Source organism: Myotis brandtii, unplaced genomic scaffold (genome assembly GCF_000412655.1).
Source record: "Myotis brandtii unplaced genomic scaffold, ASM41265v1 scaffold96, whole genome shotgun sequence".
Taxonomy (NCBI): domain Eukaryota; kingdom Metazoa; phylum Chordata; class Mammalia; order Chiroptera; family Vespertilionidae; genus Myotis; species Myotis brandtii.
The window spans coordinates 898,735-922,356 of NW_005371972.1; the positions used below are offsets into that span (position 1 = coordinate 898,735).

General features: G+C 47.9%; 2 protein-coding genes across 2 annotated transcripts in view; one reads left to right on the top strand and one right to left on the bottom strand.

Annotated features, from left to right (window-relative positions):
- The window catches only part of DNAJC16 (DnaJ (Hsp40) homolog, subfamily C, member 16), a 33,614-nt gene extending 18,899 nt beyond the window's left edge, over positions 1 to 14,715 (top strand). The window contains exons 8-15 of the mRNA XM_005886182.2: positions 4,301 to 4,431; positions 5,260 to 5,443; positions 6,187 to 6,369; positions 6,517 to 6,593; positions 7,472 to 7,552; positions 7,656 to 7,754; positions 10,783 to 10,953; positions 11,415 to 14,715. Coding sequence (XP_005886244.1) covers positions 4,301 to 4,431; positions 5,260 to 5,443; positions 6,187 to 6,369; positions 6,517 to 6,593; positions 7,472 to 7,552; positions 7,656 to 7,754; positions 10,783 to 10,953; positions 11,415 to 11,808 — 1,320 coding nt within the window. The 3' untranslated portion in view covers positions 11,809 to 14,715. The remainder of the gene's footprint in view (positions 1 to 4,300; positions 4,432 to 5,259; positions 5,444 to 6,186; positions 6,370 to 6,516; positions 6,594 to 7,471; positions 7,553 to 7,655; positions 7,755 to 10,782; positions 10,954 to 11,414) is intronic.
- An 817-nt stretch (positions 14,716 to 15,532) lies between these two features.
- AGMAT (agmatine ureohydrolase (agmatinase)) lies at positions 15,533 to 23,620 on the bottom strand. Its single transcript, XM_005886183.1, has 7 exons — positions 23,523 to 23,620; positions 22,121 to 22,323; positions 20,457 to 20,505; positions 19,244 to 19,439; positions 18,360 to 18,539; positions 16,624 to 16,708; positions 15,533 to 15,707 (listed from the first exon to the last, which is right to left on the bottom strand). The coding sequence occupies exons 1-7, from the start codon at positions 23,618 to 23,620 to the stop codon at positions 15,634 to 15,636; spliced, it is 885 nt and encodes a 294-aa protein (XP_005886245.1). The 3' UTR covers positions 15,533 to 15,633.
- Between the last annotated feature and the right edge of the window lie 2 nt (positions 23,621 to 23,622).

Here is a 23,622-nt window from a genome sequence, read left to right on the forward strand (position 1 = left end):
GATGTTTCTCTCTCATCGATGTTTCTAACTCTCTATCTCTCTCCCTTCCTCTCTGTGAAAAATCAATAAAATATATATATAAAAAAAAAGAAATCCCTATAATGAACATGTATTCTTTTATGTTTTTTAATGTTATTTTTAAAAAATCAACAAGGACCCTTTGACTGGCCTTCTTTTAAGGAAAAGAATGAGAAATTCTATTTACTGATTTGAGAGAGAGAGAAACATTGATTTGTTGTCCCACTTATTTATACACTCATTGGTTGCGTCTTAAATGTGTCCTGACCAGAGATTGAACCTGCAGCCTTTGCTTATTGGGACGATGCTCTAACCACTGAGATACTCAGCCAGGGCCAAGAAATTCTATAAAATTTTTATTTCATTCATTCAGTAATGAATGTAGTACTGCTATGTAATAAATACAGAGCCAGCTCTGACATCCAGAGTTAGTCTTTGTCCCCAACTCACAGTTGGGGAGGAGAGAGACCTAATGGCAATTCCTATCCACTGTAGTAGACGTCTCACTTAGATGGGTGCCATGTGAACATGGAAGACAAGCGCCTGAGACCAGGGGAAAAGGGGAAGGACAATACATGGGAGGTGGATCGGAAGGAAAGAAGAACAGGTGTAGGAGGAAGGTAATGAATTCAGCTATGGACATAGTGAATTGGAACTGCCTATGGGAAGTCTAAGGAGAGATGTCCATCGGGCAATTGAATACAGGGATCTAGATCTTAGGATGAGCTGGGGATAGAGTTTGTAGGTCCTCAGTGAATGGTTAGAAGCTGGAGTCCTGAGTATGGGGAGATCTCCCAGACATCGTATGTGAAGTAAGAGAAGGGGCCAAGGACAAAATCTGGACAACCACCAGCAAATGAAAACAGGTGCCGGACGGTGACCGAGAAGCTGAGAGAGAGTAGCAAGAAAACAAATGCCATTGAAGCAAGAGGAAAGAGGTCCCGTCAATCGAGGTTAATCTGTGAAGATTGCCTAAATTGCTTTTTAATAATAGCTTCTACTCTGGAGACTTGTTATTACTCCTTCCCCAGGGAAACTTGTAAACCAAATGCAGTTGCAAAATTACTGATACAGTGGATGCTTCACCAATTTGCTCTTTAAGGAGTTAAAAATGCGTGCTGCCCTAACTGGTTTGGCTCAGTGGATAGAGCGTCGGTCTACAGACTGAAAAATGCGTGCTTAACATAAACCAAGTTCTCCCAACGATTGGTGGCTTAGTGTGATGCTGGAAGCACCAGTTACTTCGCGGGGCTCTAGTTAATGTGTGTTCATTGGGTGTACAGTACTTACAGCCACGTTGTCATTTACTCATGCTCCTGTTGATGGACATTCCCGTGCTGTAGGAGCAGCGATGCCATGACCAGGACATGTGTCCAGTGTCCTGAGCACAAGTTTCTCTACCACCACAGTTTTCAAAATGTGGTTCACAGACTCCAGGGTGGCGAGTCCCAAAGGCCCTTGAAGAATCCTGTGAGATCAAAACTGTCTTCATAACCTTAGACATAATTTCTCCTCCTTTGGGTTGATGCTTGCACTGATGGTGCAAAAGCAATGGTGGGTGAAACGACCAGCAGGTAACCAAGTGCCTAAACCCCGCCACCAGTGACCATGTCTTTCTTCCTAAGCCCTTTCCATAAAAACAAGCAAACAACACTCATTTTACTTCATAGCCTTGATGAAACAGTAAGAAGTATTAACTTTATTAATAAACTAGAGGCCCAGTGCATGAAATTCATGCATGGGTAAGGACCCTAGGCTTGGTCGGTGATCAGGGCTGATCTGGGGGGAAATCAGCAGGGCAATAGAGGGGGCCCCCCACTGGCACCAGCCATGGCTGGCCTGGGGCCTGCGGGCTGGGGGCAGCTCCTGCGTTGAGCATCTGCCCCCTGGTGGTCAGTGCGCCTCATAGCAACCAGTCATTCCACCAGTCGTTCTGCTATTTGGTCGATTTGCATATTAGGCTTTTATTATATAGGATAAATTGGCCCGTGAGTACACGTCTTTTGGTGTTTCTAATATTCTGTGTGACAAAATGGGAAGTTTGCATAAAACAGTCTGCTTGATGCCAAAGTGCAAAGGTTGTCTTGAGGACAAGTGTCTGTGTGATTGTGAGATTTGAACTAGAAGGAATTTTTCTACTTCATCCAAATTTTTCAGTTTATTGAACTTCTTTTTTTAACTTTGTGACATAGGTAGCGATTCCTCCTTGACACACTGATAATGGTTATTTGAGTCTTCTCGTTTCCATGATTGGTTTTACCAGAGATTTGTCCATTTTATTAGCTCTCCCAAAGAACCAATTTTGGGTTTGTTAATTCTTCTGTTTCTTCTTTTTCTATAATTTTTGTTTCATTGATTTCCATTTTTACCTTTATTATATCCTTCTTTCTGTGTTTATCTTTTTGCTGTTCTTTTAAACTTCTTGAAACAGATATCTAATTCATTAATTTCTATTATATTCATTTTAATATAACCCTCTAAGTACTACTTTTATCTGCATCTCAAAGTTTTGGTAAATAGTATTTTCATTAATCATTCAAGTTCAAAATATTTTTTAATATCTGATATATTTTCTTAGATCAATAGGTTATTCAGTGTGTGCTTCTTAACATACAGGGATGTTCTGGTTCACATTTTATATTTTCTAGATTGTGGTCCAAGAACCTGCAATATATGGGATGGGCAAAAGTAGGTTTACAGTAGTTTGTATGGAAAAAATATACAAGAGTAAATAATATAAGAATAAACTCTGTTTCATGTACATGCAACTGTAAAACTAATTTTGCACCCCCCCCTCCCCCCGTATAATTTCAGTCCTTCAAAGTGTATGAAAGCTACTAATAACAAAGTGGTCATACAATTTTGTAGTCTGCCTTATATACTTAACTAGAGGCCCGATGTACGAAATTTCGTGCACTGGGGCGGGGCGGGGCGGGAAGTCCCTCAGCCCGGCCTGCACCCTCTTGCAGTCTGGGACCTCTTGGAGGATGTCCGCCAGCAGACCGACATCCCTCTCTCAGTCTGGGACCCCTCGCTCCTTACCGCCTGCCTGTAGTGGAGGTGGGAGAGGCTCCCACCACCACTGCTGCGCTTGCCAGCGTCTGCCCCCTGGTGGTCAGTGTGTGTCATAGCAACCGGTCGTTCCGCCATTTGGTCCATTTGCATATTAGCGTTTTATTATCTATATAATAAAAGCCTAAGCGACAGTTACAGCAGAATGACTGGTCCCTATGATGCGCACTGACCATCAGGGGGCAAACGCTCAATGCGGGAGCTTCCCCCTAGTGGTCAGTGCACTCCCACAGGAGGAGTACCGCTCAGCCAGAAGCCGGGCTTACGGCTGGCGAACGCAGCAGTGGTGGTGGGAGCCTCTCCCACCTCCACTACAGGCAGGCGGTAAGGAGCGAGGGGTCCCAGACTGAGAGAGGGATGTCGGTCTGCTGGCGGACATCCTCCAAGAGGTCCCAGACTGCAAGAGGGTGCAGGCCGGGCTGAGGGACTTCCCGCCCCGCCGCCCCGCCCCCTCAGTGCACAAATTTTGTGCACCGGGCCTCTAGTATAGGATAAATTTGTTACTTTGGAGTTTATTTAATTGTTCAGTTTGCTACAAATCTTAAATGAAAGTAAATTTGCCTAAAATGATTGGGTTTTTTAATCTGCCAACATAAAACAGTATACAGAGTTTGCCAGTGGAAGGAGCACATGGCTATCGTTTGACCTGAAATAACCACAGCATTGCCCCATCCCTGCATTGTTGAAGGTCACATGTTTAGTTGCTCAAACAGATCTTTCTTATTTTTTTATGTTACAACTAGAGGCCCGGTGCATGAAAATCGTGCACTTTGGGGGTCCCTCAGCCCGGCCTGTGTCTGAAAGGCCCGTCTGCGCCCTCTCATAGTCCTGGACCCCTCGAGGGATGTCCGACTGCCGACTTAGTCCAGGCCTAAGCCGGCAGTCAGACATCCTTTGCACTGTAGCAGAGGCAGGAGAGGCTCCTGCCACCACCGCTGCGCTCACCAGCCCGGAGCCCGGCTTCTGGCTGACCTACTCTTCCCCTATGGGAGCGCACTGACCACTAGGGGGCAACTCCTGCGCTGAGCATCTGCCCCTAGTGGTCAGTGCACGTCACAGCGACTGGTCATCCTCCGTTCGGTCACTTTGCATATTAGCCTTTAGTTATATAGGATAGCCAGGGTGAGCCACGTTTTTATTGAGTTGTGCGTAAAGCTCATTTGCCGTGAGAAAACTGAATAAAATCAACTATTTCTTGGTTTTCCTCTAGGCCCCACATACGAAGAAGGAGGCCATTGATGACTTCATCAGCCAAAACAAGTATCTATTAGCAACCAGGCTCACCAACCAGAAGTTGTTCCAGGAACTCTGCCCCGTGAAGCGGTCTCACCGACAGAGGAAGTAAGGCCGGGCTTTGCTCTGCTTGTCGTGGCAGTGGAGGGGCCACGGCGCACATTCCTACAGGCCATTCACACCTCCCCTGTGGCAGTCGCAGTTTATTCTTTATGTAGCAAATATTGACTGACAACTGTTAGAGCAGTGGGGTGTATTAATTCAGGGTCCCTTAGGACTAAGTTTTGGATGTGCCAGCCTGCCCTCGGGGTCAGAGAAGATTTCCCTGCCGTGTAACACTTCAGCCGAAACCTGAAGGATGAGTAGACTTCAGCCAGGTGTCAGGGAGAGATGTTTCCTTAAAGAAGCATGGAGTACGAGAGAGTCACTATTCCCACAATAGTGGGGTGAGTCTATGGGGGTCTCAAATAGAGGCTCCACAAGGGCACGATCCTAGGAAGTGCTCAGGAGATGTTGGGAGAGTGGATGAGTGAATGATAAGCTACACTTTCCAATGGAACCATCGCAAAGGAAGCCCTTCAGAATGAGGCTCGGCGGCCTGTGAGCTGAAAGGTGAGCAGCCGGCCCGTAGAGGAAGAACCAGACCAGATGGCTTCTGAAGGGCCCGTCTGCATCCAGGACTTGGTGACCATTGCCTCAGAAGACAGCCCTGAGAGTGGTAGAGGGTGGTCTGGGAAAGAAGCGTGTCGGGAATGACTTGGAAATATTTTCCCGTTAGACTTTGACCGTGGAGTTTCTTTAGTAAATGCATTCGCGTCTTTAGTGAATGCAAACAAAGGGTTCCTTCGTGAGCACGTCCTCTCCTTCACTCTCACTTGCCATCACAGGTTCTAGTCGTGCCTCGGGAGTGCTTACAGTGTCTTCTGTTGTGTGCAGGTACTGTGTGATTTTACTGATTCCCGAGGCCACCAAGTCGAGTCAAGCCTTTGAGGCCTTCCTGTCCTTCGCGCAGGCAAACTCACAAGACACATTGCGATTCATGCACGTCTACAGCAATCGGCAGCCGGAGTTTGCCAACACCGTCCTGCCAGACAGCGAGACGTTCCGAGGGAAGTCGGCGGTGAGTCGTGGTTCCCGTCCTGGTCCTGATCCCAGCTCTTGACGAGCACTGGCACTCGATTCTGTGTCCTATTTCCTTGGGAGTTTTGAATACAAATTCCAGGAAACCCAGAAATCTCTGAGCCTGTTTTGAAAGCCTACTCTTAAAAGTCTTTCACCCTGGTGACCACCTCCTAGATTTTCGGCCTTTTACCTTCACAGAAAGCACCTTTCCTATGAGTAGAGATTGAAGAGCATCAATCCTTTTCACCAGTTTTTCCTATGGCAGGTCTAGTTTTGCCTATCTAGTTTGCAAAATCTTCCTTCAGCTACCAATAATGTGCTGTCGAAATATCCCCGCCTGCACTCACAGCATCCTAATTGATCTCTCCTTCCTTTCTCCTCCTTTGTCATCACTCTCTACAGATGCATGAAATTCTCTTCATTCTGGTAATCACGGAGAACCTCTCTAAAAACAAAGGGTTCCTTTATTATAAAAATTAGAAAGAGATTATCGAACAAAGCTTATTAAAAGAAAGAGCTTTAACTTTAACAGAAGCTTCAGTAAGTCACCATAAAAAGTCACCATAATTTCTTTTGTCAGAAAAATAGAAATCTCTTGTAAATGTTTTATACTCATCCATATCTGTTTGAGTTTATTGCTGACTTCCCTAGACCCTTTTTCTCATCCTCTCTGAAGAGAAACCAAACAACAGTGACGTACCATTCTTTGAGAATTCTGATGGTTTTTCTCTTTTCGCCCAGGTGTCCATCTTAGAAAGGCGCAACATGGGAGGCAGGGTGGTCTATAAGACCCTGGAGGACCCCTGGACAGGGAGTGAGAATGATAAATTCATCCTTCTGAGTTATCTCGAGCAGCTGCGGAAAGACTCCACTCTTCTGTCCTCAGAAGCTGTGCTCCCCGACTTGATCGATGAACTTGCCCCTGTAAGCGTGTGGCCCGGGGGAGTGGGTGCTGGGCAGGGTGGCTCCCAGGGCTGCACAGAAGCTCAGCAGCAGCGCTGTGTTGGGGTGAGGACTTCTCCCACTGGGGCTCAGGGGCTCGGTCCTGACCGTCATTCATTCTCTCAATAGATTTTCCTCATTCGGTGGTTTGTCACTGCTTTTTCCTACATCTCAGACTGGTTGGAAGACCTGTATTACAACAACTGGTAGGAATGTTGTGAGATTGCATGTCTTTTGCTCTATTAATGGCAGGATTGCTGCTTTTCTTTTGAAAAGGGCCTATTCTTCTTTGACGTGAGTGTATATTCAGCATAGGCAGGTGGAAGAACGTTTACACGTTTTCAACACCGTTCCCCTTTTTCTTTCTTTCCATCACTTCACTTTTTTATATTTGCTGATTGACTCATTCCCACTGGCTGCCCTTCCAGACAACAGAGCCTGACACACATGTAGTCCAATGTGCAGGTGTGCAAGCCAGTCAGGAATTAATCGTTCCTGGCCTGGTACATCTTAACGCCCCTTTTCCTTTTCACTGAATTGATTGGGGTGACACTGGTTAATAAAATTATACAGGTTTCAGGGGCACAGTTCTTCAACACAGCATCTGTACACTGCATTGTGTTCACCACCCCAAGTCAAGTCTCCATCCATCACCATTTCCCCCCTGTTCATGCTCACAACCTAAATCCTTTATTGCCTCCTTACTGTTGCCTCCTGGGTCTCCGTCCATCACCATTTACCCCCCTGTTCATGCTCACCACCTAAATCCTTTATTGCCTCCTTACTGTTGCCTCCTGCAGGATATATTAGGCACAGCCTGTAATACTGAGGCACAAAATTAAACTGAAAATAAGCAATCTCTGAATCCTAACAGTCGGAGGGCACTCTCTGCTTTCCCCACCCCCAAGAACCTCTCTTTGTATGGAATTAGAAAGTGTTTATTGATATGAAAGCTTTTTGGTTTGGGGTTGTTTGGGGGTTTGTTCTTTTGAGCCAGAGAGAGGAAACCTAAAAGCATTCACTGATATGTCACAGCAGCCCATGTAGAGTGGAGCAGGTTGTAAGCTTGTTGTCTTCGTTTTAGGCGGGAAATGATACCCCTCCTGTCTCTGGCCTTCTCCGCCTTATTCGTCCTCTTCGGCACCTTCGTCATCCAGGCATTCTGGTGAGTCCTCCACGGCTTCTCAGCGTGGCTTTCTGTGGGGAGGGCCCAAACCTCATGGTGGTTTGTCCTCTTTTTTTGTATAACTCCTTTTTTCTCACTTTAGTGACTCAAACTATGATCGAGAGTCAAAAAATCCAGACAAAAAGAAAGCCCAGGAGAAGGCCGAGAAGACCGTGTCCAGCTTCACCAAAGAGAACACCAGGTTTGTCTAACACAGGGGTGGGGAACCTTTCTCCCGCCAAGGGCTGTTTGGCTATTTATAAGATCATTCAAGGGCCCTACAAAATGATCAACTTAAAAATGAGCCTGCTATATTTGGTCAAACATTTAATTAACTCGCCCCTAATGCCTTGGCAGGGCCAGGTCAAATGATTCCGAGGGCTTTATATGGCCCTCAGACCAGACGTTCCCTACCCCTGGTCTAACAAAATACCATGCCCACCTCCCCCTGGCTGCTGACCCACAGCCCGTGTGGTCTCATAAAGCAGAGTTTGACTACATGTGTATATAGAACTCTGGTTCCCACCCAGCTGTAGGAGGTGGGAACAGGGAAGGTCGCCGCTGATTCCTGTTCACTGAGACCCTCTCCACATGCAGACACTGGACCTCCTTCTGCTCAGTATCATTGGTTTCTCAATCTCAAGTTTAACAGTGAGGGCAGGAAACAAAGAAGCACATCAGGGAGATGCTAGATGAGCTGGAAGCAGAGAATGGTGCGTCCTATCCTAAAGTTGCTCTGCTCCGACTGAGAATCTCTTTGTAGGCCCAGGACTGCCAAGCAGGGACCACCCAATCCTCCTAGTGCATTGAGCTCTCGAATCTATATATATAAAAGCATAATATGCAAATTGACCGGACAGCAGAATGACCGGTCAGCTATGACGCACAGTGACCAGTGGGGTAGATGTTCAACGCAGGAGCTGCTCCCAGCCGGCAAGCCCCCATCGATGGCCTGATCAAGGCCTGCTGGCCAACCTCTCGGTCCCTCCCCCCAGCTGGCCAGCAGGCTCCAATCGCCTGTGGTGGGTGGTGGCGCCTGGGCCCTGATTTCTCTGCTTTCCCCACCCCCAAGAACCTCTCTTTGTATGGAATTAGAAAGTGTTTATTGATATGAAAGCTTTTTGGTTTGGGGTTGTTTGGGGGTTTGTTCTTTTGAGCCAGAGAGAGGAAACCTAAAAGCATTCACTGATATGTCACAGCAGCCCATGTAGAGTGGAGCAGGTTGTAAGCTTGTTGTCTTCGTTTTAGGCGGGAAATGATACCCCTCCTGTCTCTGGCCTTCTCCGCCTTATTCGTCCTCTTCGGCACCTTCGTCATCCAGGCATTCTGGTGAGTCCTCCACGGCTTCTCAGCGTGGCTTTCTGTGGGGAGGGCCCAAACCTCATGGTGGTTTGTCCTCTTTTTTTGTATAACTCCTTTTTTCTCACTTTAGTGACTCAAACTATGATCGAGAGTCAAAAAATCCAGACAAAAAGAAAGCCCAGGAGAAGGCCGAGAAGACCGTGTCCAGCTTCACCAAAGAGAACACCAGGTTTGTCTAACACAGGGGTGGAGAACCTTTCTCCCACCAAGGGCTGTTTGGCTATTTATAAGATCATTCGAGGGCCCTACAAAATGATCAACTTAAAAATGAGCCTGCTATATTTGGTCAAACATTTAATTAACTCGCCCCTAATGCCTTGGCAGGGCCAGGTCAAATGATTCCGAGGGCTTTATATGGCCCTCAGACCAGACGTTCCCTACCCCTGGTCTAACAAAATACCACGCCCACCTCCCCCTGGCTGCTGACCCACAGCCCGTGTGGTCTCATAAAGCAGAGTTTGACTACATGTGTATATAGAACTCTGGTTCCCACCCAGGGAAGGTCGCCGCTGATTCCTGTTCACTGAGACCCTCTCCACATGCAGACACTGGACCTCCTTCTGCTCAGTATCATTGGTTTCTCAATCTCAAGTTTAACAGTGAGGGCAGGAAACAAAGAAGCACATCAGGGAGATGCTAGATGAGCTGGAAGCAGAGAATGGTGCGTCCTATCCTAAAGTTGCTCTGCTCCGACTGAGAATCTCTTTGTAGGCCCAGGACTGCCAAGCAGGGACCACCCAATCCTCCTAGTGCATTGAGCTCTCGAATCTATATATATAAAAGCATAATATGCAAATTGACCGGACAGCAGAATGACCGGTCAGCTATGACGCACAGTGACCAGTGGGGTAGATGTTCAACGCAGGAGCTGCTCCCAGCCGGCAAGCCCCCATCGATGGCCTGATCAAGGCCTGCTGGCCAACCTCTCGGTCCCTCCCCCCAGCTGGCCAGCAGGCTCCAATCGCCTGTGGTGGGTGGTGGCGCCTGGGCCCTGATTGCCCCGCCGGTTGCCCCACACACAGAGGGCCAGGCCTCTGGTATTAAATAACATATCTAGTCTGGTTAGAAAAGTGGTTCTCAACCTTCCTAATGCAGCAACCCTTTAATACAGTTCCTCATGTTGTGGTGACCCCCAATTTCATTGTTACAAATTGAACATAATAAAAGCATAGTGAATAATCACAAAAACAAAATTTAATTATATATGTGTTGTCCAATTGTCTTAGGTGACCCCTGTGAAAGGGTTGTTCAACCCCCAAAGGGGTCGCAACCCACAGGTTGAGAACCGCTGGGTTATAACATAGTGGGTTTTTTATTTTTTTAATGTATTTTTTAATTCAGAGAGGAAGGGAGAGGGAGAGAGAGAGAAAAACATCAATGATGAGAGAGAATCACTTATCAGCTGCCTCCTGCAAGCCCCACACTGGGGATCGAGCCTGCAACCCGGTCATGTGCACTGAACAGGAATCGAACCATGACCTCCTGGTTCATAGGTCAACCCTCAACCATTTGAGCCAAACTGATGATGTATCCTGGGGAGAAAGATCTCAAATGTTCCGAACATAGCGTTTTCTTCTGCTTGGTTCTTTTAAATGTAATGGCATTTTACTACCCTGATATCTTTTTTATATATATATTTTTTTATTGATTTTAGAATGGGAGGGGGGGAGAGAGAGAGAAACATTGATGAAAGAGAATCATTGATTGGCTGCCTCCTGCATGCCCCTTACTGGGGATTGAGCCTGCAACCCAGGCATGTGCCTGACTGGGAATCGAACTGTGACCTGGTTCATAGGTCAACACTCAACCACTGAGCCACACTGGCCGGGCCCCTGATAACATCTTAACTCCTCCATATTCTTTCACAGCAAGACCCCTAGAAAAGGCTTTGTGGAGGTGACGGAACTCACGGATGTAACGTACACCAGTAACTTGGTGCGCCTGAGGCCAGGCCACATGAACGTGGTCCTCATCCTGTCCAACTCCACCAAGACCAGCCTCCTGCAGAAATTCGCTCTGGAGGTCTACACGTTCACTGGGTAAGTGCGTGTGAGAGAGGGAGGGACGGGGAGACAGCAGGCACATCTGGGAAGGAGGGGAGTTACATCCTTTCCTCTTGGGCCGGGAGGAGCTTTATCCGTGCAGCGGTGTTGGCTGTGACCTTTCTAAGCCAGAAGTGGGAGCCATCCTGAGGGCGCCTTCTTTGCCCCTTGACTTCATGCCCCCTCAGTTCTTCCCGGGGCCCTTTCAGGAAACTGACTATTCTCCAGCTCTTGTGTCTTTTCCTGGAGCTGGACACTGAGAGTGACGTGACACCCAGCAAGAGGCCGGGGGTGAGGGGGGTTGTGGGGGGGGTGTTGCTGTTGGGGCGCCCTCAGCTCCCACAGGATCCTGCGTGGTGTCTGCACCTGGCCCCGCCCGGCATGAAGTCTGACAGGTATTTGTGTTTCCTGCAGCTGAGTGTCAGGAAGCCTTCAGTCCTCACTCTCTTCCTCCACAGGAGCAGCTGCCTGCACTTCTCCTTCCTGAGTCTCGATAAACACAGAGAGTGGCTGGAATACTTGTTAGAATTTGCTCAGGACGCAGCCCCGATCCCAAACCAGTATGACAAGCACTTCCTGGAACGTGACTACACGGGTTATGTGCTGGCTCTGAATGGCCACAAGAAATACTTCTGCCTCTTCAAGCCCCAAAGAGCAGTGGAAGAGGAGGAAGCCTTGGGGGCAAGTGATGCTGACCCCTCCTTGCCCCCGGGGGAATCGCGAGGGCAGGCCGGCAGCCTTGGGTCCAAGCCCATCAAAGGGAAACTAAGCAAGCTGTCCCTGTGGATGGAGCGCCTGTTGGAAGGCTCCTTGCAGAGGTTTTACATCCCGTCCTGGCCTGAGCTAGACTGAGGGGCAGCAGCAAGAGACTTGAACTCCTCAGACCCATTGCAGGCCCCTGCGCACAGGTATTTATTTGCAGGACTCAAACTATCACCACGGACAGAGTCTAGGTTTTAGATGATTCTTCTAGAGCAGTGGCCAGAAGAACCTTTCCTTTGTCCTGCTTTGTCCTGTTCTAACCTAGGAGTGAAAATATTTTCCTTTGGGATTTTCTTTCCTGTCTGAATGCCGCACTATTTAAAATAGACCGCTCGTCCCTCTTCCCTACGGTCCTCCCACGCTCACACCCCCTCTCCTGTCCAGTGTCTGTGCCCGGGAGCACAGACATTTGCCCTGCAGCGGTACCAGGAGCCTGGTGTGCTGGTCGCTGGCTGGGGTGTTCACCCGCCTCCCCCCCACCCCCATCCCGGCCGCTGTGCTTCTGCTGCGGTGCATGCTGTAACAGTGGGACAGCCCACAGCAGCTTCTGGGCCCCACGGCCTGAAAGAGGCCGGGTCCCAGCAATCTTACGTTTAGCGGTCTTTGTGGTAGTAAGTGGCTAACGGATATTTTGGGGGTATCCCCCTACTGCAGTTTGTCAGCCATGGTTTTAAAAGCATAGGGATGAGTGGGGGTTCTGCATGTGAGTTTGGGTTTCTTCCCAAGGCAAGAGGAGGACTGGGCAGTGACTGAAGTGACCCCTTCCTGAGCGTCCCATCAGCCGCCTCCCCAACACGAGAAGTAGCCGAGAGGGATCCGCACGGCAGAAAGTACTGTAACGACTTGAGCCATTTACGCGTATGTTTTTAGATGCCTTTCTGCCTCTGTCAGTCTTAGGGTATGGATATTAGGAGCCATAACTTTAACCTTGTTCTCTGAACGTAGAGATAAGCTGCTATAAGCCAGTAGATGTTAAACTGAAGACAAATTATTCCCACCTGCCACGAGTGGTGTCTCTTTAGTAAAATACCAGTCACGTCTGTGTATCAAGGAACCTAACATTTCTCAGCAATCGTATTTTGAGCAGTTACCCCAAAAGTGCTGTATCTTCAAGTCCTCATTTGTGACAAGTGAACCAAGACTTGTTCTAGACTCCTGTTTTGCAAAAGGCTTATTACGTACTTTGAGCTCCTGCCTGTATTTGGATGTCTCGTCTTCATCATCTCACTCTTCACTTACAGCTGCTCCACCAGTAGCAGGTCAGTCCTGGCACCAGCTTGCTGAGCTCAGGATGAGGTGGACGCCAGGCTGGATCACTCCAGCAGCTGGAGAGCTTACCTTTTCTCTTTCGGGCAAAACCACCAGTGGGGTGTGGACAGCCTCAAAGAGTGGTCTATTCCATTGTCAAAGCAGATGGCCCCTTAAGGGCAATTTGTAAAGTGAAAGGTCAAAATCAGTGATGGGACAAAATAAGTTCGTATTTTCTTTAATCATAACTGCTTTAAACTAAGCCATTTGGATCCCGAATGACTTAAATACTGAGCTACAGTGACAAGTAGTCAATTATTTGAGCCCAGGAATGGCTGTAGTTGTCATGGACTCTACAGCTTTATGGAAAAGGCGAAGAATCACCGCCAGGCTTCCTTCCCCACGTGGTCCTCCAAAGTGGATGCTGACTCTGAGAGCCGCCTCGCATGGCACCTGACCAGGTAGACGTGATCACGGGATTCATTTGGCTCCTTGATGCGTCACTCCTCAAACTTATTTTCTGGGTCTTTTATGGCCAAGTTTACTTAAATGAGTTTGTTTTGCTTTTATGGTAGATTTTAATTTCTGGTACTAATGGGATTCCTGGCCATAATTTCTGAAAACCAAAACCTCCCCAGATTTGATTTTTTAAAATTTCATCATTAAAATAAAAAGCACCTGCCATTTGCACTAAGAAAGGAAAGATAATAGGATTGGAAACATTCCTGGCAAATACTTCAGCCCACCAATTCTACAGATCTCTCTGGGCAGACATGTCTGCCAGAGGACACTGGGAGCTCTTATTTTATTTACCCTTGGCCACCAAGCCTTTCCTCCTGAATGTTGTTTCCATTAATTTATTTACTTTTGTGTCAAATGTATGAGCCATTGTCTGCTCAGCCAATGCCACCGTTTCTCTTCCTAATGTATGTAACCACACAGACCCAGTTTTGGTTTCAACTTCCTAGTTTTCAAATATGTATCTTCAAAAGACAACATTGGTGATTTTAGAGGTAGCTTTTTCTGGTTGATAGCATCTACGCATCATGTTTAGCAGATGGGGATGAAAACTGGTCTTAAAAGTCTTTGTAGAATACACACCCATTTACCAAATATTTTTTTATTGCCAAGGTGTCAGTGGCACGACTTGTCTTACACAGAGGTGGGCAGCCCCAGCTAAGCTGGTTCAGTGAGCAAGGCAGCCCTAATTTCCACTGGGCACCATGGTCTCGCTGCCATCACTCACTGACCATGAAACTTGGTTGTGGTTTTCAAGTAATAGGTTGATTTCCTCCTCGTTCAGTACATAAATGTTTTCCTGATATAAAGAGAATAGGATCTGAATGTGGCTGAATGATTTGCTTTGTTTGGGAAATGGGATTAGAAGCAAACACTCCAAGAAAATTGTTAAGGAAAACTCTTTAAAAGCTGATGCAAAACATTTGACTGAATGAAATGTTGCTCGCATCCTAATACCTGCCATTGTCCCTTGAAAACAAACGAAGTGTGGCAACTGCTGACTCTCTGTTCAGTTTGTGATTATACTTCTGAAACAGACCTGAAAAGAAAGTGGAGATTTTGCACTTTTGATACTCTTAGGAACAAATAACTTATTTGGCAAGTGGTGTCCTTTTTATGTTGTTTTTGTTTTGTATTGTGAACAGGCACTAAAGCTGATGTTATTTTTGTTTTAAGAATATTACCGACTGGAAACAAATAAACTATTTTAATGTGTGATGATTACGGGTAGCTCCTGCATCGAGATGATTTATCGTGGACACATTACCAGCAAAACTGAATTTGCATGTAACTCGACAGGTGCTTACAATCAGCACTTGGCGACTGCAGATTTCAGGAAGGACTGTCCTGGAGGGTGTGGCAGCTGGAAGAGCAGATAATGCAGAACAGATTGAGGAAGGGTCTCGGGGGGCTCTTGGGAGGCCATTTCGTGTACCCTCCTGGGCTTTTGAGTGGGAAGTTTATTAGGATCTGCGTGTGACTTTCTTTCAAAGCAGGGGCGGGGGTGAGGAGGCCATTTTGTGTACCCTCCTGGGCTTTTGAGTGGATCTGCGTGTGACTTTCTTTCAAAGCAGGGGCGGGGAACGTCCAGCCCCAGGGCTGTATAAGGACCTAGAAATAATCTGGTCTGACCCTGCCCAGGCAACCGTAGGCGGGACTCGAAATTCAATAAATCTCAGCGCTTTTTTCATAGCAACATAAATTTATATTGAGTGAATTATATTAAGCGAATGATGTTATAAATATCCAGATGGCCTTTGGCAGAAAAGAGGTTCCCCACCCCTGCTTTAAAGGAAGATACTATAGAAATATGGGAGGTTTATACAGTATTATTTCATAGTCTTTTTATTTCATTCCTCCAATTTTTAGATAACTTTGAACTGACTTCTCCATCCCTTCCCCCTTTATCCTCCATCATCTTTCATTAAAGGGAGAAATCACAGCACAAGGGCGGCTGTTTTTTTAAATTAATTCAAACTCCTTAGAAATATTAGCGGTCTGGATTCGAGTTCTGCTTTGTGCCCTGATTTTACAGCCACCACTGACACTTGGAGCAGAAAGTTTTATTGGCACAAACTCTAGTACTGACAGATGCTTAAGAATTGGTCCTTGATGCGATCTGTTATTCGGTGTTGACGAGCACAAGGTTCAGACGACTCTCACTTTGGGGAGAACACACAGCATCTCAAACAGCAGGTTGGCTGCCAGGAGGGCCGTGTTTCCTGCAGAGAAGTAAAACCCAGCGTGAAGACCAGCCCCCAGGCCATACCTCCCAGGACTGCTCACCCCTCCGCCCTTTGTCTTCCTTTTCGGGGTCCCGCTTTCCCTGGCATTCTGCTCCATCAGTCATTTGGAAATAGTACTTTAAAATACAGAAGGTTCTTTGTTTACTCTCAGAACAGATTTTCCCCAAAAGGAAACCTATAACAATGGTGTGTATTGTATTTATTATCATCCTCTGAGGCTAGTAGGCCTAACTGTAAGGTTTTCTAAATTAAAATTATGAGGCTGGCATCTGCTTTGAGCATCTCCTAAGCCAGCTAATTCCCCACTTTATTGATATTAGTAACTATTATTTATCCTTTGGGAATTCACTTTTCCTGAAATATCAGTAGGATGGCCGTGTGCCACCCTGTCACTAAACTGTAGGTTTGTTTCTGCCTTTTGCTGACTGGTGGGCAAGCTAATAATACTCAGCAACCTCCAGGGCTTTTGTCAGGGCTCATTAGCTGTGTCTGTAAGGTGCGCAATAACAGGTTTCTTTTCTTCACTGTAGGGCAGTAATGGCGAACCTTTTGAGCTCGGTGTGTCAGCATTTTGAAAAACCCTAACTTAACTCTGGTGCCATGTCACATATAGAAATTTTTTGATATTTGCAACCACAGTAAAACAAAGATTTATATTTTTGATATTTATTTTATATATTTAAATGCCATTTAACAAAGAAAAATCAACCAAAAAATGAGTTCGCGTGTCACCTCTGACACGCGTGTCATAGGTTCGCCATCACTGCTGTAGGACGTACTCAGCAGGTTCCCGAGTTACACAGAAGGACCCATCCATCTGCTACCTATGAACTAGGTTAATAAAATTTGAACTAGCAGCTGCCGAGGGATCACAGGTTTCTTGTTTACTCACCAAAAGGGTCGTATGGCGGTGAGACTTCCACCAGGTCACAGCCCACCACGTTCAGGCCTTGACAGCCCCGGATGATCTCCAGAGCCTGTCCACAATCAAGCCACGTGGAAATCATTGACCACGAAAACAAACAGTGGACGCCTCAGTGGATTTCTCCCAACACGTGCCCACCTTCCAACTCAAAACTAGTGCTTTCCCTCAGTAAGCATTTACCGACTGCCCGGCACCCTGGTGGCCATCACAGCTGACCGATGCCCAGTCCCTGCTCCAGAGGGCTCCACAGTGTGGTGATGGGGACAAGCAAGCCAATCATTTCAATGTCATGCACTAAGGCAGTGGTCGGCAAACTGCGGCTCGCGAGCCACATGCAGCTCTTTGGCCCCTTGAGTGTGGCCATGAAATTTCAATCGCACTGTACATGCGCTCCCGCACGTGGTATTTTGTGGAAGAGCCACACTCAAGGGGCCGCAGTTTGCCAACCACTGCACTAAGGACTTCAGGAAAAACAAGTGGAGCTTAGGGTAGTAACACGTAACAGCCCGCAGAGGTGGGGAAGGCCTCCCTAAGGTGGAAACACTTAGCGCAATAAATTGACCAAGCAGCTGAGCAGGGGAAGGGCAGCCCAGGCCAAGGGAAAAGGCACCAAGATGAAGAAGTACCCCGAGTCAGAAGAAGTACCCCGAGTCAGACACGGCCGGGAGACAGTGTCAGGAGGGGATGGTAGGAAGAATCGCTTTGTCTCAAGGAGTTTCCATTGTGCAGTTGCAAAGCCCAGAAGGACGAGACGCTGAGGAATAAGGTGTGTGTTTTAGAAATCTCTCCGGTGGGAACGGAAGAGGGAAAAGGCACCAAGATGAAGTACCCCAAGTCAGACACGGCCAGGAGACAAGGTCAGGAGGGGATGGTAGGAAGAATCACTTTGTCTCAAGGAGTTTCCATTGTGCAGGTGCAAAGCCCAGAAGGACGAGACGCTGAGGAATGAGGTGTGTGTTTTAGAAATCTCTCCGGTGGGAACGGAAAAAGGCTTTGAAGAGGCAGTTGTCACTGTCCTTTCTTAGAGGGCATGAGACAATGATTAGGTTTAAGCAACCTTCATTTCCTCACAGGAGAAATTCGAGTACCTACCATTTATATATCAGGCACTATTCTAGGCTCCAGGGACAGGGTAGTGAACCAAAGGCCTGACCTCCTGGAGCTTACCTTCTCACTATAACCACGCTCCAGTCCTGCCTGCCTGCCTTTATGCTCAGCACATCCTATGGGAAACTATTTGGGTAGTTCTAAAACTCTTGAACTACCTTGGTAGCTGGTTAATCCCACTGTGCATACTTTTTTAAAATCTAACCCCAAAATGTCCTTGAGAGGGGTACTACCATATGGTTCCCATGGACCAACTACTGCAGAACCAGCAGCAGGAAAATCAAATGAAGAACTGTAATATCCCGATAAAAAAACGAGGGCCTTGGCTAAAACCCAGTCCTCAGCGAGTCAGTATTCAAACCTAGGGTGGCCCCGAGGACAGTAAAGGCCTACATGCTCTGCTTTTAAAACCCTATCCTGGGAGGGAAAAGGGGATACATGTAATACTTTCAACAATTTTTTTTAATCACTACTGTAAGAAAAGAAAGAAAGAAAAAAAACATATCCTGATTCCTGAAGACTCACCACAAGGCCCAGAAAAGTGGGGCGTTAAAAATCCTCACCCCCACGAATGGTCGCGGGTGGAGCCTCCGTACCTGACTAGGGGTGAGACCAGCAATTTCCGGTGTCCCTGTCCCTGGGGCATAGGCAGGATCCAAGCCGTCAATATCAAAGCTGATATACATGGGTTTGCCTCCCATCTGCTGCCTCACTTCGGCCATCAGAGGGACCAGCGACTTCATCCAGCAGTCTTCAGCCAGCACCACCCGGAAGCCCTGGGGATGGAGGCACGGAAGAGTGGGAGGTCAAGGCTTCTGCAGGGCACACTGCCTGGGCATTTCCTCCCGGCCAACCCCATGCTAAGCACTACGTACCCATCATATTGGACCCTGAACCTTCTTGAGGAGGGAACTACCACCCCCATGTTACAGGTGAGGAATGAAGGGACGGTGACGGGCAAGGCAGGGAGAAAGTCAAAGCTGACCTATGGAGACGGGATCAGAGAGAAGCTTGGCGAAAGCAAGAGTGAGACGCTCAGGCCAGCTCCCTCGAGCACTTCCTGCACAGCTCTGTCCAGAAGACTGGCCTTTGCATGGGGCCTTGGGCTTTTCCTGTTGGCTCTTGTCGTATGTGTTCGCCTGGGAGCCACTCTGCCCAGCGGGTATGAAGAGGAGAACTAAGGGGTCCCCTCGCCTCGGGTTGGGACCTCCCCAGCTCTTTTCCAAGACAGCAACATCCCAGGGTTTGGTTCGTCTCTGCTAGTCCCCTGACCCCAGCAACAGGAGGCCTCCTCTGCCTCGTGAACCAACATCCTCGCTCCTCTCTGCTGGACATGACCCTCTGGGGGTAAAAGCCTTCCTCCCCTTTTCTGAACTTGCTATTAAAGCCCCTCTGGAGTCCATGGCTGCCACTGAGTGAGCAATGGAGAGGAAGGCACTGTGCAGGCGGGGGACAGAGGGAAGGGCATGCAGTCTGTCACCTGGTTCCGGCTGTATCTGTAGGGTTCCACAGTCGTAGAAGAGCCCCTGATGCCAATCTGTACGACGCGCTTACAGTCCAGAAGTTTCTCCTCCACGCACCGGCGGAAGGGGGTCCCGTGATAGAGCTTCTCTCCCAGGGCCTTGTCAGCCGTGTCCATGTGAGCATCCACGTGCAGCAGCCCCACAGGGCCATGCCTGGTGACAGCAGGGCAGCTCAGGGGCCAGGCCTCCTCACAGGGACTGAGCACAGCCACCCTCCAGGCCACCAAAACTTGATGAGGGTGCGTAGCCAAGGAGGGGAGACCTGGCAACAGTTACAGGCCTTGCAACTGGTTCCTGTCTTCAAATGACTTCGCATCTCAGAGCAATAAACTCAGACAAGTCAGGCCGAAAATAGACATGTGCTTCAGCTGCCACCTACTACCTATCACCCAGAATTGCCTCACTTACAGATGGAGAGAGCTGGGCGGGTGACAACGAAGGGTGAGCTCAGCTGCCATCCTCCAGCTGGAGCCCCGAGAAGCAGCCTGGACCCAGCTCTCTCGCCATCATCTTCATCAACCCTGCTAGCCACCCAGAAGAAATACATAATCCAAAGCTAGGCAAACGCAGCCTCGAGAAAAGACTGTACCCACCCACCCCCAAATCAGAATTCTACCCACATGTCTTCCCCCTCTATGAATTCTGGGAGCTGCCACCAACGTGGCCCATCTGTCCCTTTCTCAAACTAATTCACAGATAGTCAATCCCTGGTAGACTTCTGCTACTGGGAAAGCCAGCTTCTCCCAGCTTTTCTGGGGGAGGGGCCCTTGCAGGGAAAAACCCAGGGCCCCTCCTCCGCAAGCAGCACCACTGAGCCTGTCAGTGTTTAGGGTTGGCCTTTGAGCAAAACAGAAACAAGTTAACTGGGGTTTGGGGCTCATCTTCCCCAAACAGAGGCAAACGCTGAGCGTGCATCCCAGAGCGGACCCAGGCCAAGGGCAGGCGGCCAGAAGTGTTAATAATAGTCTTGGCTTCTAGCTGGTGACTGACAGGGACACCTGGAGCCCGACCTTCGCTTTGATTCACAGCAGCGACTCAGTCCGGGAAGGTCCAATCACCCCCAATAACTTGAGCCAGCAGAGGTCACCTGATGCCATCTAGCAGCAAACAACTCATTTCCCAGCTCCTGAGTTTTGAAACCTTGCTTGGGCCCAGGTAGTTGGGACTTACTTTTTTGCCATGGCTTGCAAGATAGGATATGTGATTGTGTGATCTCCACCTGCAACGAGAAAAAAGAAAACATCTGGAATGTGGATAAGAGTAGAGGACTGTGTGTTACACAGAACAATCCTCAACTTGCCCACTTCTGCCACCCTTTCTCTTAGACTGAAGAGCTACCACCCCAGCTAAAATAAGATTTTGTTCCGTGAGGGAAGGGACCCTGGGTGTTTGAAATTACATTGTCATTTAAAAGAAGAAATTAAATTAAGGCTTACAAGTAGAATGCCCACAACTGCTCTGTCCAATAGAACTTTCTGCAATGAATGGACATGTTCTGTAAATGCACTGGTCAATATGGCGGCCACCAATCACGTGTAGCTATTAAAATGGGGCTCATGCAACTGAGGAACTGAATTTTTATTTTAATCAAAGCAATAATTAATAATTTATTAATTATTTAAATAATAGTTTAAGTTACTTTTAATTTAAATAGCCACATGCAGCTAGTGGCTACGGTATTGGATAGCACAGGCCTAGAAAAGTATTCCTATGCATACCTATCATCATAATAGGCAACATTTATTGAAGCTCTAACTGTGCCAAGCACAACGCTGGGCTATTTGTATGAATTTTCATTACATGTCTCTCGCATAACAGAAAGTGGTAGATGTTGTTATTATTATTCCCATTTTGCAGATGAGGGAATGAGGCCTAAATAGCTAGCGGTGGAGCTGAGATTTCAAACCAGGCCATCCAGAAACCACTATGCTCCTCAGGCTCTCTTTGGCAAGCATTAATTTTCTATCCCCAAAAAGGTCTGTGTCATTTTAACTGTTTGTGAACCAGAGAGAAGTAAATGCTACAATGAGAGTGGGCGAGGTAGGGGAGGGGAAGGGAAAGCTTCCGGATACATTGGTGGAGACCCTGCCAAGGAGGAAATCACCCTGTTCTCTCAAAGTCATTAACACAATGTCCTTGAAATCGTTCAAAAGTCACACCGAGCCCCTGTTGGCAGCCTTCCCCAGGCCTGGGATCCAGGGCTGGGACAAAGGTGAAGTGGGTGAGGTAGGTGATGCAAAATATAAGAGATGCCGAGAAACTCAGTAATCAAGATAAATACTCTTTTAAGGTAACATTAAACAAAACAAAATTTCATGAAAGAAAAAAAAAAACAAAAAAACCCTGATCCTGTCTCCCAGGCCCCTTTTCTCTGACTTTCCAGTGAGCCCAAGCAGCCCCACCTGGATTCACCTGTTGCTTTGTCTATTGTAAGCCCCTCCTTGCTTCACTGTCCCCAGCTTTAACAAACACACTTAAAAAAAAAAGAATCCATGGCAAATTTTAAAGAAAGATGGGACCAGTAACTGTTCTGTTCTAAGCCATAGAGGAGCCTGAGGCAAAAAAGGAAAACCAGTAATACTGTTGCCTTTTGGGGCACCCCTTAAATTTTGCACAGAGGCGAATGCCTCACGCTAACCTAATCCTGTCTGTCACACCACTCCAACATTTAAATACCCTCTCCCCAGGGACTGAGATACAGGAATTAATAATGGACTCCATGCTACTGTCCCCACATTCCCCGGGGCTTGCCCTGGAGAAACAGCTGTGTTGGACCACAGGGTAAGCTATCCCTGAGCACAGCGCGCTGCCCTTGCCCTTGCAGATGCCATTACCCAAGGTCAGAGGCACACAGCCGGCAGCCACGATTTTCTGATAGGCCTCTTGAATCAGGCGGCAGCTGTCCTGAAGGTTGTAAAGATTGACATTCACATCGCCTAGGTCTGCAACCATGAGGGACTGGAAGGGGAGGGCCCCCGTGCTGGGGTTGATTGTCCGAAGCATCACTGATTCCTCCCGGATCCGCCGGGGTCCAAATCTGGAAGAAGATGGAGCGTCCTGTGAGCATCCCTAAAGGCTTAGCGGCCCCATCTAGGTAGGGGCTTCTCAGCCTCGGTACTGGTGGCATCTGGGGCGGGGTGTTACGGGGCCCATCTTGTGCGTTGTCGGAGGTTTAGCAGCATTCCCGGTCTGTTCCCACTAGATGCCAGTAGCACCCCTTCCTGCAAGTTCTGACACCCAGAAATGCCTCCAGACTCTGCCAAAAAAAAAGCCCTGGGGGCAAAACAACCCTGATCAAGAATCACTGTTCCCGGATGCATAGTGAAGAGATTAAAGGTGGGGGACATGTAATATTCTCAACAATAAAGATAGATTTTTTTTAAAAGAGAGAGAGAGAGAGAGAGAAAATAAAGGCACAGATTTAGGAGCCCACCCATCACCAACTTCCTAAGTGGTAGTGGATAATTTCCTAACCTGTAGAACAATGACAATATTTACCTTCCCTCATTGTTGTGAGTTAAATGAAATTACCTATGCCAAGCGCCATGCACTTGGTAGACTTTTAATAAAGTGGCATTTATCATATAGCCCAGCAGTCAGATGTATTGCTGCTGAGCTGAACCAGAAATAGCTGAAGCTCAATAATTAGGACAATGAATTTTACTGCCTCTGACTTGAATTTAGAAAAAATTGCTTTAATTTGTGCAATTCTTTTTTTTTTAATTGATTGATGAGAGAGAGAGAGAGAGAAAGAGAGAGAGAGAGAGAGAGAGAGGCATCAGTTTATTGTTCCACTTATTTATGCATTCACTGGTTGACTCTTGTATGTGCCCTGTCCAGGGGATGGAACCTGCAAGCTTTATCAGGCCTCTCGCTTTAAGCAACTGAGCTACGGGCCAGGGCCTTGATCTGAGCAATTCTTGCAGCAGGTGACCTCTAGGGTTTGAGGCAGGGTCAGCCAGTTCTGCCTGCGCAGATGGACCCTGCCCCTGTGCGCTGGCGTCATCCCCAGCCTCCATCCCCGCCAGGCGGGGGGTCATGGCAGGGAGAGGCTCGGGCCGGAGAACCCCTTTTCTTTACCAGTGGATACCAGTCATGCTTGATACAGAAAAACGGAAATCCACCCTCAAGCGATGAGGGGCCCTTTGGAGCCAGGCGCCAGCTCCAACCTGACCCCGGTGAGCAGAGGCCCCCGTGCGTTCTCCAGCCACGTGTCCCTCAGTCCTGGGGCCTTACCTCGCCCCGGGCCGGTTGGAAGTCCCCGTGTCCAGGGGCACCCCGACGAAGGCGGCGTCCAGCCCCTCTGGGGAGGCCTGCACCGGCAGCCGCATCATGG